The sequence below is a fragment of the Lasioglossum baleicum genome, chromosome 10 (genome assembly GCF_051020765.1).
Source record: "Lasioglossum baleicum chromosome 10, iyLasBale1, whole genome shotgun sequence".
In the NCBI taxonomy this organism is placed as follows: domain Eukaryota; kingdom Metazoa; phylum Arthropoda; class Insecta; order Hymenoptera; family Halictidae; genus Lasioglossum; species Lasioglossum baleicum.
The window spans coordinates 13,468,720-13,483,167 of record NC_134938.1 but is presented as its reverse complement, the minus strand read 5'-3'; the positions used below and the strand labels follow the sequence as shown (position 1 = coordinate 13,483,167).

General features: G+C 42.9%; 1 protein-coding gene across 2 annotated transcripts in view; it reads right to left on the bottom strand.

Moving 5' to 3' along the window:
* The window catches only part of LOC143212523 (LON peptidase N-terminal domain and RING finger protein 3), a 57,010-nt gene extending 43,601 nt beyond the window's left edge, over positions 1 to 13,409 (bottom strand). Inside the window, exon 1 of one of the 2 annotated variants that reach the window (XM_076431390.1) lies at positions 9,091 to 13,409. In XM_076431390.1, the coding sequence (XP_076287505.1) occupies positions 9,091 to 9,655 (565 nt within the window). In that variant the 5' untranslated portion in view covers positions 9,656 to 13,409. The remainder of the gene's footprint in view (positions 1 to 9,090) is intronic. The other variant, XM_076431389.1, reaches the window with a different exon arrangement.
* Positions 13,410 to 14,448: the final 1,039 nt, after the last annotated feature.

The following is a 14,448-nucleotide window of genomic DNA, read 5'->3' as shown; positions in this document are numbered from 1 at the left end:
CAGACACACTACTTCCATACTTTTTTACCTTATAAATTTTTTATTTTTTTATAAATTTTCAATTACCTAATTTATTTGGAACGAAGCCCAACGACGACTGTTGACACCGGCGTAAATCATATATGTCAAACTGGTCCGATAGTATACATACAAGTATAGAACCACTCATTAAATTCTTAAACCATTAAGTCTATAGTGATACATACATTGTTAATACATTTTATCACTTAATATCTTTGTAATCGCTAATCGACTCGTATAAGACATTGTCTAATCTTTATGGACTATCTAATCACATCCATGTACTTTAACAAGTGAATAATCATAACCATTCGTGCACACCGATTATAGTATATCGTGTCAGTTCATAGAGACTAATTTAATGAACAACCCATTCAAAAATAAACACTTCCAATATCTTGATCAACGATCAAAATTATGTCAATTTTTCCCATAAACAATCGTGCCATCGTATTTCGTATATTTTTCCGATTAAAATAATCCCAGACACGATGCAATTTGGATTAGATTTGTCCGTTTAATCCACGATACAGTGCAACCTCCATTATCTGAACTAATTAGGAGGGTGTTAATAGGTTAATTAGCTACAGTGCTAGATTAAATCTTAACTGATTTCTACAACAAATCGTGTTGCATATGGATAACGGAGAATCCACTCAGTTGCATAACCGAACATCAGTTCGGATAATCGAGGTTCCACAAAATCGTGAATTACACACACACGCATGATCCAAAGTGTATCGTGTTTGGGCTCGTTTTAATCGAAAAAATGTAGCCAATAGGCTAGTAGAGGTTTCATAAATTTTGATAAAACGGTATTGTTATAAACAGAAGAAAAGTATTAGAGGAACAAAACAAGAACGAAAATTTTGATACGGTTTGGCCACGTTTCAGAGTCGAAGGCTATGGTCGTCCATCATCCTCTGACAAAATAAGATCGATGAATAGCCGGCCAGCCAGAGCCGAAAGAAAGAAAACAATGGAACCCAATTGTCTGGGAACTTGAAGAATGCCTCACACCGGGAGGACGCAGTTCCCAAGACCGCGAGTGTGACCATTGTCTTTCGAGTATTTTCAAATCGCGGGTATCCCGTTTCTGCAAAGTGGTCTATAATTACCATTCGAGTGCAAGCTGCACTTTATATAGCACGTGCACGCGGCGCAGCACGTTCGATGACAGAAGTCGAGCGCTGGGAAAACCATCGGACACTTCCAACGCGCAAAATCACGTAATTTCGACGCGTGGGAAGTTCGGGATACTTCGAACAAGCAAAGCAATAAATAATACTCGTTAGGATACCCTTACGGACGCGTCGAACCGGCAACAGGTGCCCGAACGTTCCAAGAGTTCATTACAATTAATTGTCTTCGAGTGTCTGAGGTCATAAGATTTCCAAAAAATTTTCCAAAATGCCTCTGACAAGTTCAATACGACTAAAAAGTAGTAGAGTTAAAACACTATAGATTCTATCGTGGTACTCATTTCTGTGAAACGCCATTTATGGTAAATGACCTCCTACCTGATGGAAGGTCATATATTGTAAACAGTGTTGCACAGAAGTGGCTGCCATGTCCGACTGGTTTGAGATATTTAGCTCAAATATTTAGCACATATTGCTTAAACATTACTCGATAGAATGTATATCTTGGATTTTTCAAAAACCATAATTTCATATGTGAACAAAATTATTGGATTTCTAACCGTGTTTGGGAGAAATTGTTTTGGAAACATGGCTGCCATGTCCGCTTGGTTTGAAATATTGAGCTCAAATTTTTATCATATATTGTTTAAACATAACTCGATAGAATGTATATCTTGGATTTTTCAAAAATCATAATTTCATATTTGAAAAAAATTATCGAATTTCTAACCGTGTTTGGGAGAAATTGTTTTTGGAACATGGCTGTCATATCCGCCTGGTTTCTAATATTTAGCCCAAATTTTTGGTACATACTGTTTAAACATCACACGACAGAACGTATATAATGGATTTTTTAAAAACCATAACGTTACATAAAAAAAAATTGTCAAATTTCTCTGATCATTCAACCACTCAAAGCTATGTAACACCCGCACGACAAGATTCTCAAAGTTAAATAGTTAATTTGCAGTCGTTAGTTGCACCAGTGCACTTATTTATTGAACAGCGTGCAATTATGTCACTCCTATCTCTGTACACTCCAGCTTATTACCCATTCCCTTATATAACCACGCATTAAAAAGCACGAAACCGCGTTACATAAGGAAGTAAACAATTAAGAGTGGAAAATAATGAAAATTGAAGAATAACATTGAACCTACTACACGGAGTCCAAGCTGGAATAAACGCAACGAATGAAAGTATTTCTTGCCGCTGTGCCATAGCGAACAAATTAACTGGCTGGAAGACCAGGTGGACGACGCAGGTGCAAAGCCGAGCAAAAAGAGAAGATCATGGCAACGTGTTCGCAGATGGCTCGTTCCCGGAGCTATACGATTCGCTCTGCTTCTTCAAATTTAGTTCCTGCGTTGCCGGGGCTTACGTAATTTTCATATTCCGACTGCGTACAGTGATACTGTGATGAGGCATGTGTCCTTTATGGTCAGACAGATTTTTCGGATCAGGGGAATAGAGGGGTACATACATATATGGTTACCCCGTCTCTGACATGGCCACACGCGGGACAGGGACAAAAACGCGTCACGTGACCAAAACTGGTTGGTTTCACCTCTCCTCCTTTTCCCCTTCCACTATCCCATTCCAGTGCCATGAGCATACTTCAACACCCCCCACTAAGACCGTAGACTTATTACCCTGGTCATCAGAGAGGGGTAAATTGTATTCCACTCGATTTTCTCGATCAGGCGACACTGGCGGGGACTGGGGAACAGCGCTCTAGCGTCACGTGACAAGCGGTAGAAGGGGAAGAGTGAAGGCACAAGTCTACCGACCACCTGTTCCCCTTAGCCCCACACTACCCCCTTCAGGGGTGTGCATAAAAACGCATTTTTTGACCTCTTCCGTAAAACGAAGTGAAGGCACAAGTCTTGATCTAGCGACTCTGGCGTCGCGTGATCGTGCCGCGGCGGAAGGGTGCGTGAATAGGTAGAGTGGGGGACAAGTCTTGATCTGGGGGCAATTCTAAAATTCTGGTGTTCCTAAACATCTGAAAAAAAATTATAGAATCATAGCACCGCTTTGGAGGCATTTGGTCGGCGAAGGCAAGCAGACAAAGAACAAACGGATAACCAATGAGGCAGAGCCGAATCAGCCGGGGAACCTTCATCGTAAAACGTAATCTCCGATGACGAAGATAACGAGGACGATCCCGGCAAGGACGATTAGTCACGAAGCACACGGCTTACGTGTTATCGTGGCAGCGGCGGCGGTGGCTACGCGTCATTGTTCTTGGTAATCGTTTACCAACAGTGCCTATCTGATAGAGAGGCGATGCGTAGCGAGCGAGACAGCGATGCCACCGTGAGAAAAGACGAGCGTCTGTCAGCGGTCGGCCACTGCGAAACATGATTTCAGCCGGGAACAGAAATAGGAAACACACAGAGAGAGGCCCAAGGGGATTTATGCCGGCGAGTACTGCGCTAAATTAGCGACGGCATATTTCTGACGTTATTGCCCGTGGAGATTGTCCGCGAAATTGTTCGAACGATTTACTGGCCGATCGACGCCAAACGGAAACAAAACACGTTTATTTATCTATAATTAATCAGACTTCGTGCAAAACAACAATTTCCTACAAGAGACAGGCTTGCTTTCTTTAATATTGTCTGCAGAAATTAATTCGCATAAATCTCCCTCCATAAATCTATCAAACTTTCTCAATTTTGTACCACGTAAATGAAAATCGAAAAATATATGTACCATGCAAGTATCTCCCGTTTAAAAATCGATACACCCCAAATGGAGTGTTCATAATGTAAACAAACTATGTTGTGCAGAAATTGCACCACCAACGTAATTAGTGTATGTAATTAATGTATGTTAATCGCACAATAGTGACTGATTACTAAAGATTGATGACTGATCATGAACTACTAATTCACTAATAATCAGTCACTATTGTGCGATTAACATACATTAATATTATTAATTAGTTATCACTAACTAATCAAAAAGTTGTGACTAATGACTATTTTGCTATGACTAACATTCAAAAAGACTATTAGTCATTTTCAAATATTAGCTGATTATTGCCCTACTCTGATCGGTGGAATATGTACCCAGAGTCACGTGACGATCGGTCAGATTAGGACTTGTCCCCACTCTACCCTTCCCCTTCCCCTTGAAAAATGTACTCTTTTTTAATCTTATCTAAAAAGATATACACGTTTCCTTTGTTGTACGATCTCCTTTGTTCCTCATTCTTTCGGTTGGAGATTGGAGACAATGGATTTTGGAATCAATTGAATATGTCAAGCTAGGTAATTCTAGGTAATAAAACTTTTCTAATCTCGCGAAGAAAATCGTGCAGCAGAATACATGAATGGTAGAAATGGCTGACATGAATTTTGGTAACGAGCACATGTTGATCTCCATAAAAAAATTAATTTCCACTAAATTACACTGCAGGACAACTGCAACTATGAAATTCCGTTAATTCCATTGGAAGATTTAAGGTTTCCAGACTAAAATGACTACTAGACCACGGATCAAAATAGAAATGTTTCGCATTGATTGTGGAGAAAGCAGGAATAATATAAAAATTGATTTACAGAGCATTCTTAAATTTCTAAAATCTTTTGCTGTATATTTCACCCAACCAATTTCTTCATAAATGCATAAAGATCCGCAGTCTAATGACTACATTTGAAATGCTTAGGACCGTTCACAGCTCTAACTAATAATGTTTAAAAATTTGCAATAAAAAGAAACAGCTATTCAGTTAGTTCAATTTCCAGAAATCGAGTACTCAAATGACAATTTGGATGTTCCCGGTCAAGATAGACTCAGCGGCAAAATAATCTCTACCTGGAGATTCAAATTGCATTAAATAAAAAAGAAAAGTAGACTCGGTCACAGCCGTGGGAGGGTTAAAACGACTCGGCAAATGATGACAAAACTGTGAAAATTCAGTCCGAGTAGATCGCCACAGCACAAACTGTAGCACGCTCTAGCAGAGAGCCCGGGTCGAAAACAACAGGTCTCACGTGCACGGCAAAGGAGAGACCGTACGCACGTTTGCTTCAATTTGTGCTAGATTTCCCGTGACGGGTGCGTGCGGCTCTGTGTGGCCAAGTGTCCGCACACTGTGAAAGTCTTTGTGTTCTACGTGTGCCGTGCGGCTCGTCCAATGGACTGTCGGCAGGGAACAATCTGGTCTCTCTCTCCACACTCTCCTCTCTCTTCTCTTTCTCTCTGTCTCGCGAGGAATTATATAAGAACCGCCTCAGACTGGCCGTGAACTTACCGACGACTACGTCGACGTTGTCTTCTTCTTCTTCTTCTTCGTGTTCGAACGCACAGCCACTGCCTCCTCCCCCTCCCCTCTCTCTCCCCTTTCCTTGCACTTTGCATGCACCGGGAGGGAGAAGGAATGCGATCGATTCAGTTATTCTTTCCAAAGAATCGAGGGAATAACCTGTCCCAGCTACGGGCTACCTATAGCTGCTTATCTTCTTCTTCTCCGGTGACCGGGTCTCCTTGGGACTCCATGATTTTCGCTATAGTGCTGCCCAGGGTCTTCCGAGCACAGTGCATGCGACCTCGTTGCGTGGCGCACTGTTTTTGTAATGCTGGTGGAACTGGGTCGACCGTTTTGTGGGTCGGAATCAATTAAAATTGTACTTTTGTGGGCTAATACTTGCTATAGTGTTGTCTAACTTCTTCTGATGCTTGTATAGTGCACATTACCCCTTCTTGCATGATGCTATAAATGATGATATGAAATAGATGGAAGTGGGCTGACAATTTTTGTGGGTTGAAATTGATTAAAATTGTATTTTTGTGAACTAATACTCGCTATGGTATTGTCCAACTTCTTCTGATGCTTGTATAGTGCGTATGGCCCCATTTAATGGTTCACTGTTTTTAGAAAATAGATGGAAGTGAGTCGAAAATTTGTGTGGGTTGAAATCAAAGTTGGGCAAAACTTGTATTTGTATTTAAATATTTATTTAAATACAAATTCTGCCCAACTATGGTTGAAATTTATTAAAATTGTATTCTTGTGAGCCAATACTCTACGCTTGTATAGTCCATATTACTCCTCGTTGCATCATTCACTGTTTTTATACAATACAGTAGGTGGAAGTGGGCTGAAAATTTGTGTGGGTTCAAATAAATTGGAATTGTATTTTTGTGGGCTAATACTTGCTGTAGTATTGTCCAACTTCTTCTGATGTTTGTATACTGCGTATGGCCCTGTTGAATGGTGCACTGTTTTCATAAAATATTATAGATGGAAGTGGGTCGACGATTTTTGTAGTTTCAAATCAATTTAAATTGTCTTTTTGTGAGATCCTGTTGCATAGAGTATTCTATTTGTATACTTAGAATAAATGGAATGGGACTGCAAATTTTTCTGGTTGAAAATTAATTAAAATTGCCCATTTCAAACAATTTTTTAATCGCAACATACGACTTGATAATTCTCTGTTTTATTAATTAGTGGATTGAAGATATGAAACATATTCAACCGAATGTGTTTTCATGAATATTTTGATGCCAGAGAGGTCGCGCAAAGTTGTTTGTATCGGAACAACGAATTCTCTTTTTCCTCTATCAGAGATGGGTTTTAATCACTCCGGCTTGAGCTGGGGTCTGGTTGTCGACCTCGTTCGTTGCAGTCTCCTTTGTCCGGATTCCCAGACGACGAAACGTCTGCTGGACCCGTTTCTATTTTTTTAATCCGTGACGCTCTGCCGTGATTATCGGATTGCCTGGACCTCGTCACGCATTTACAAATACAACCTCGGGAACAAAATCATGTATTTTTCAAAAATTTCCTGTGCTCATTGTTATGCAAACTCAAGCTGTCAGACAATTTTATAATTTCTATAATATTTCTACAATACACTAATTTAATTATTGAGTTTATAAAAATAATTTCTATAGATTTTCTATTATATATATATTATACCATTATCATTAGAAAGAATTTAAGATTTTGAGAAAATTTGAAGTATTGATACTTTATTTACAACTTTATGAAATTACCGAACAGACAAAAATATTTTTATTCGTTTTCTGTGTCTCGCAATTAATGCAAACAATTTTTATTTTCCATCAAAATCCACAGAATAATGATTATTTATATTTTCAATTGATTCCGATTATTAAGAAATACAATTTTTAGACAGACAATTTTTAGCAGAAATATTTGGACATTTCTTTAAATATGTAGCACAACCAAGCACATTTATAATTAATTCTTGAAACGTTCGCCGAATTTTCACTTGTTGCAACGTTTATTTAAATATTCTTTCCATGCTTCTTTAAATACTCTTCGGCATAAACAAACGAGCATTAATAATCATCTCTGAATTTAACTTTTATGAGAAAAGATAAATGAGGCAAAATATGTGTACAAAGTATTGTCGACCAAGCTGCATGTTAATCGGCACGTACTTTATAAAACCGCGAATCATTGCACGAAGTAAATGACATTACGACTAGAATATTCCTCGCTGTGCATTTGAATGGAATACCTGCATCTCTTTTTTTAGACGTACCGAAGCGAGCGCCTCTCGTACAGTTCATTCACGGAGTATTGTTTTGACTTTCTTTTTTATTTTTATTTCCCGTTACCGATAAGATTAAATTGTTCCCATTCCCAGATCGATTTTTCTACCTTCGGAATCGATACATGCAAATTAATTCGATCTTCTGCGGTTCGTAACGTTATCCGGATTCGCTGTTTCGTAATGATCTTTATGTAACTACTTTGTAATCCCTGGCGAGAATTTTAGTAGCTCGGAGTAGAGTTTTCTGTTCAACCAGTCGTGCTTTTATTTTTATCTACCGTTTGTTCGAAAAACAATTCCAATTTTTTTTAGTTTCGCGATAATTACAATATTTTGTTGAAACGATCTTTCCAGCTGGGAAAATATTTCATTTCCACGTTGAGTTGAATTTTGAATATTTAAAGAAATATTAACATTGTAAATATTATGTTTCTATAGTTCGTAGTAAAACAAACATTTTCGTTGACTGCAGTGGAGGTATAAATAGAAACCCAGTCACAGTCATAGTTGTTAGATTAGAATGTTGATTTATTTATTTATAGTAACCACAGTATTGTCGCAGATTAATTTTGTTTGTTTTGGCTGTTTATCTCAGCTACAATCAATTACACGAATAGTCTAGAATATTTCATTCGATAATTTTTCAAGTGATAAAGATAGAAAATGCTTAAAATGATTTCCTCAGTCGAGCTCGTATAGCAAAAATTGTACGGAGTTTAAATACAGACAATCTTATCAATTTTACAGAACAACACGTATCAGTCACTGTTGACGGGTTAATGTCAACAAACTTGTCGAGTAAAAATAAACAGTAAACATAACGATCCAGAATGAATGAATGAATGATTTTATTATGAAAATAGCTAACACATCATAGATCCCAAAGATTAGAAGATCCCAAAATGTGACGACCTAACCCCTTTGCTAAATCCTCAATTAGGTTCCATCACTGCCCACCAAAGATCCCGAAACTGACCACCACATCTCTGTCTACATTATTTTCAACCCACTAAACATAATAAGCAAGAACATAAATTTCCATTTCACTCCAGTTCGTTGCAATTCAGGTAGAAATGGATCAGCTGTCTATCAATTAGGTATCATCCCAGCCCACCAAAGATCCCAAAACTGACGACCACATGAGCTCCTTTGCATCATAGACCCCAAAGATTAGAACCCTAACAGCTTCAATCCACAACTGAGAGTCACCCCTAGCTAGGATTCACGAAGATCCCAAAATGTGACGACCTAACTCCTTTGCTAAATCCTCAATTAGGTTTCATCACTGTCCACCAAAGATCCCAAAACTAACGACCACATCTCCGATCCCGTTTGCCGAATCCTGAATCAGGTTTGATCCCAGGAAATATCCGAAAACAGCAACTCACCAAGATGAATCGCCAGGTTGTACCTCTCCAAGGCCTGGCCCAGGTGTCCCTCTTTCATGAAAATGTCCCCTTCGTGCCTAGCCCTGCTGGCCTCAGCCTCCCGGGGCCACCACTTTTCCACAAGCCTCTGCACAAGCACATTGGTCTCACCCACGTTGGTGATCTTCTGTCCGCACACGCGACAGTTTTTCTCGGTTTCCACACAAGCCTTGCAATAAGTATGTCCACAATTACTGGTCACCGGTTGACACAGCGTCCCTTCGCAGAAGGGACAGGCAAAGGACGTCTCAGTCTTCCTCCTGGAGCTGGTGGTAGCAACACCAGCCAGCTCTTCGAGAAGCGCGTTGGCCAGGTGCTTCAGCTTATCCGCGGGAACGGATCCCACAGCCAAACACCGGGAGTACACGCTGATGGACTCTTTGATCCTCCCGCACTTGGCTAACGAATCCCCGTAGCCCACCAGCATCTCGAAGCTGGGGCTCTGTTGCTTCAGACTTCTCTCGTACATTTCGACTGCCAGGCTGTAATTTCGAGAAGCGAATGCTTCCTTCGCCAGCTCGGTCATCTCTTCTCGACCTGGGGATCGTCGGAGCTGGCCTATCAACGGTTCACAAAACTGGGCACCCTTGACGGGTCCGTCAAGTCGACGCACATATTCATCAGGATTAGTAATCCCTTATCCTCTAACTACACCTTTTCATTCAAACACTTCACTGCATCTTGAAGATCCCTTCGAATTCCAAACAGCACACTCGCGAGAACTCGGTTGGTTAGCTATCACGAGCCAGCACAAGCTACCTAGGTCTAGCAGAAGCTAGCTAGGTGTAGCATAAACGAACTGGTTATCACGTTTGACAGCTGCCGGCCACGCGGTCGAGGCGCTATAGTGAACCGGTACGCGGACACCACGCACAGCACGACGGCGCACTGACGACTGCTGGCTCTCTCTGTTGTCACCGCTCGCTCGGCCCACTGTCAGAATCTGGCAGCGAGAGGGGTGGTGGTCGGGTCGTCCGATGGTGGTGGCGACGGCGACGGCGTCGCACCGACGACGGCAGCGCCGCGACGGCCGCTGATACACCTTCCACACTATGCTCCCAGTATTCTACCTCCACAGCTATTCCGTGATAGCGAGGCAACGGTTCTACGCTCTGCGTAGGTGTCCGACCACACCCCCACCACGGACCGTTAACCGAGGCGTCATCCTGACATTGTGCTGCTGCCTCGATTCCCCATCTCTGACCACCCACGCAACACACTTCTTCTGACGCATACTAAGTCGACGGTACTGGGGGTAGCGTCGCTTCAATTCCTCGGGGTTTTGCAGGATTCGCTGTATCGCGATGCTGTAGGTTGTAAATAATTATTGCAATTGTGAAAGCACCATTTTTCTCAAGCGTTTGTAGATTGATAATGTTAGGGGTAGGTCTTTGGCGATTCCGCAATTTGGAGAATTATTGTTCACGCTGGAATGAGTATGTAAATGAGGCTGTTGCTTCTTACGGTAACTTGGCTACGGTTCTAGGTCTAGCTTGGGTCGCGATGACCCACAACTTCGTAAAAACATCCGTTTCGAACGCACCCCTCTTGAACTCCACTCTAGCATTACGTCAGTCGTGCAGTCACTACGGGATTGTATGGCACTGATGCTTCCCTCAAGAATTGGAGGATTGTTATTGGAGATTGTAAATCCAAAACCCATTCACGATGAACAGCCATCACCGCGTCATATTGGAGGACACTGCTCCGCCTTAAAGATAATTTGGCACGTCCAGGTGCACTGATCTCGTGCATCAATTATCATCCCTCAGTATCAACAGCTTCCCCCAAACTACGTCCCCATCCTGTATTCCTTCCCACGTCAACCTAGCAGCCTACAGTCCCAAGTATACTCCTCTCGCGCGTCAATTGTCATTGTTCGAGTGTCAACAGACCCTACCAGTGCTCATTGCTGGTCATTGTTCTTCCTTACAGTACCTCAGCAGCCTGTAGCTCCCAGAGAACAGCACTCGCATGTCAATTGTCATCCCCGGAGTATCAACAGATCTCGGCACTGATCATTGGCGGTCACTATTCCTTCCTATAGTAACTGGGCAGCCTGTAACTCTCAGAGAACCGCTCTCGCGTATCAACAGAACCCCGCCACTACTCATCGGCGGTCACTATTCCTTTCTATAGTAATTGAGGAGCCTATAGCTCCCAGAAAGTCGCTTTCGCGCGTCAGTTGTCATCCCCCGGAGTATCAACAGACCACGCCACTGCTCGTCGGCGATCACTATTCCGTTTTATAGCAACTGGACAGTCTATAGCTCGCAGACAGCCGTTCTCGCGCGTCAATTGTCATCCCCCGGAGTATCAACAGGCTCCGCAGCACCAGCTTCGTTGGTGGTCGGTGTTATCGAGCGGCGGGTAGCACCTCGGGCCGGGTCGGGCCGAGTCGGGCCGGCCTTGAAATAAAAACGCCACCGCACCGGGTGTAGCAGCGTCCCGCACGAAGTAAGGTTCTTCCGAAAATTACGGTAAACAGGTTGCGGGCGCGTGCCAAGTCCAAGGTGGGGCTGAGAGTCGGGGGACGTCAACCAGGACACTTGTTGTTCGTTATCTCGATCAGGCCACTGTGTTTTCCTCGGGGCTGAATCACAACACGGTGGACGGACGACGACACACACACACTCACACGCTCACGCACACACACACAGAGAGACTGGTTGGCTTTAGCCACGGATGGAGGCCTCTGTTTCGAGAGACGGAGAGAGTGATGCGCGCGACCTTAACGCGGGCAGCTTACATAAAGAGTGTCGCGTCAGTGCACAAAACGTGGCGGGAGCGCGAGTCGAGTTTCGATTGGATCAATTATTCCACAGGGCTCGGCTCCTCCGGGCTCTAGGAATCTTACTGAGCATGAGCAGTAACGTTGCTTGCTTGCTTGCTTGCTTGACTCGTCGTCCTCGTCGTCCTCGTCGTCGTCAGCGGCGTCGACGGCTACGCGCCGCTCTCGTGTGTCTCTCAGCTCTCTTTCGCCCCGGCTACCCGCCTCTGCGTGCGCTTGCTCCCCGGTGGAACGTCCGCACTGTGTATGTCGTGCGTGAGAGCCTGCCCTGCTCCCGGCTAGCCTCCACGCATTGTACAGGCTGAACCACGAATGGTGACCAGCAGGGATTACTCTGTTTGTAGCAGTCCGATCGAAAATGTTTTTATCAGGTTTCAAGAGGGCTTTCACGTGATTATAGCAAATTTTCGTCAACTCTTTTCTTTCATGATTTTTCAAGATCACCTTCAACTGTTTGCGAATACACCTGTAACTTTTCGCGCCTATTTGTTAGAGGGTTTTAAGGTGAATTCGGTAAGTATCACAACATAAAAAAATTGCAAAAAATTGCTTTTCTTGAAACCATGCTATACCTGATAAAAACATTTTCGATCGGTCTGTCAATAACAGAGTAATCTCTACCGTGGTGAGGGGACAAGATGAGCCCCGGGACGGCACAGAGGCAAGAGGGGTCTATCGTTCTGCATAGTACAGTAAAGTCGCGTTTACTGTCCGCGATCGGGTACGCGATCACCGTAGAGTGCCTACCCATTCCACTGTCATGCTATCCTTCTCTACGTTCGGCTTTCTTTTGAACTCTCGGCGCGGTAGACGTAGTCATAAAAATATAATGTCGGTATAGGGTCGCCAGAAAGTGACCAAACCAGCATTCGAGGGGAATACAAGGTAGTCCCTCTCTGATGACCAGAGTTGCGCACGCGCAACGTGCCACATATTACTCTACTCTGGTCATCAGAGAGGGGGTACATCATCTCACCGTGACTCCCCTCATCTGGCGACACTGTGTCGGTATGCGATCACTGTCCGTACAGAACACAGGCTGTTGGACAGTAAACGCGACTTTACTGTAGTAGTTATATGTATGTGTGTGACTGCTTCGGCCAATAGAAGGCGCACTCCTTTCAAACTAACCAATCGGCCACGGATTCTTGCCTACGTCACCGCATTCTTACCAGGGACCTTCTTGCCACGGTACTAGTCACGATCAGTGTCGCCACACTGAGAAAATTGAGGGGAATTAAGTACCCCTTCTCTAATGACCAGTCCAGTCTACGGTCTTAGTGGGGGACGTTGGAGTGTGCGCATGGTGCTGGAATGGGATAGTGGAAGGGGAAAAGGAGGAGAGGAAATGAAGCCACTTTCTACCTCATCTGACGACACTGGTCACGATTCGTGGTTCACCCTGTATACTCGCGCTGTGTATACATCGACGTCGCGCTTCGGCGCATCACGCAGACGCGGTAGAAACGCACTCGCACGCCGTCTACGTTCGACTCGCGTGCTGCTACTGCTGATGGTGATGATGATGCAGTCGATGCACTCGACGAACAAACGCCCTGACGCGTACGCACAATGTTGACGCCGCACGCCGACGCGTATTGTCTATAAATGAACATTTCGTGGTGAATGACACCGCGATCAGCCGGTGCACCGAGGCACCCCAGCACATGGAACGATATCAATTTGAGCAACCATTTTTAAGAACTATTATTTTATTTTTTATTTTTAGTCATGTTCTAGTGATGTTTTTTTTAAGGCTTCTTGGAGATCTGGTGACCAAGGCCACTTTTGCTAAAATCTTCATGAATTTTTTCAGTGAGACCACTGAACTTTTTGAACTGGGATTTTGCACAGATGTTTACTCGTATTCGAAGTACGTCGGGCATTTTTTTAAGGAAAAATAATCAAAATTGCGAGAGTTGTGTAATTTTTTATTGAGCTCTAAGGGGGTATTCCAGTTTTAAGTGCCATTTTTACCAATTTTTAGGAATTTTTTTTAGAAGAACCATTGAATCTTTCGCATTGGGATTTTGCATACGTGTTTATTGGTATTTGATGCATGTATGTGAATTTTTTAAACGAAATATATTAAAAATTGCACGGATTATAAATTCTTTTGTAAAGTATGTCCTGAAACTATCCGAAACAGAGAACGAAGTTGTTTATTAAGCAGTATGAAGCAGCTACGGCCCTAACCGAAATGAATAAAAAATTTTGATTACTTACAAAATGGTGACGAGGTGAAGTTATAAAAAAAGAAAAACAGATGGAATTTTAAATGAATGAAAATCATAAGCTAGGAAATATGCATTGAAAAATGCAGAACAAGCCGGACAAGCTTCCTACGCGTGCGTTGCACTGCGAAAATGCATTTTCTGACGGCGCGTGTCTCTTGTAATAACGGGATGTAGAAAGTAATAAAGAAATTAATCATCGGACAAATAGGTAGGCGTGCGACGACGTATCCTCCAACGGCGACAAGAAAAACATCGATCGGCCGTGTATTACACGAGATTGCATCGAAGAAT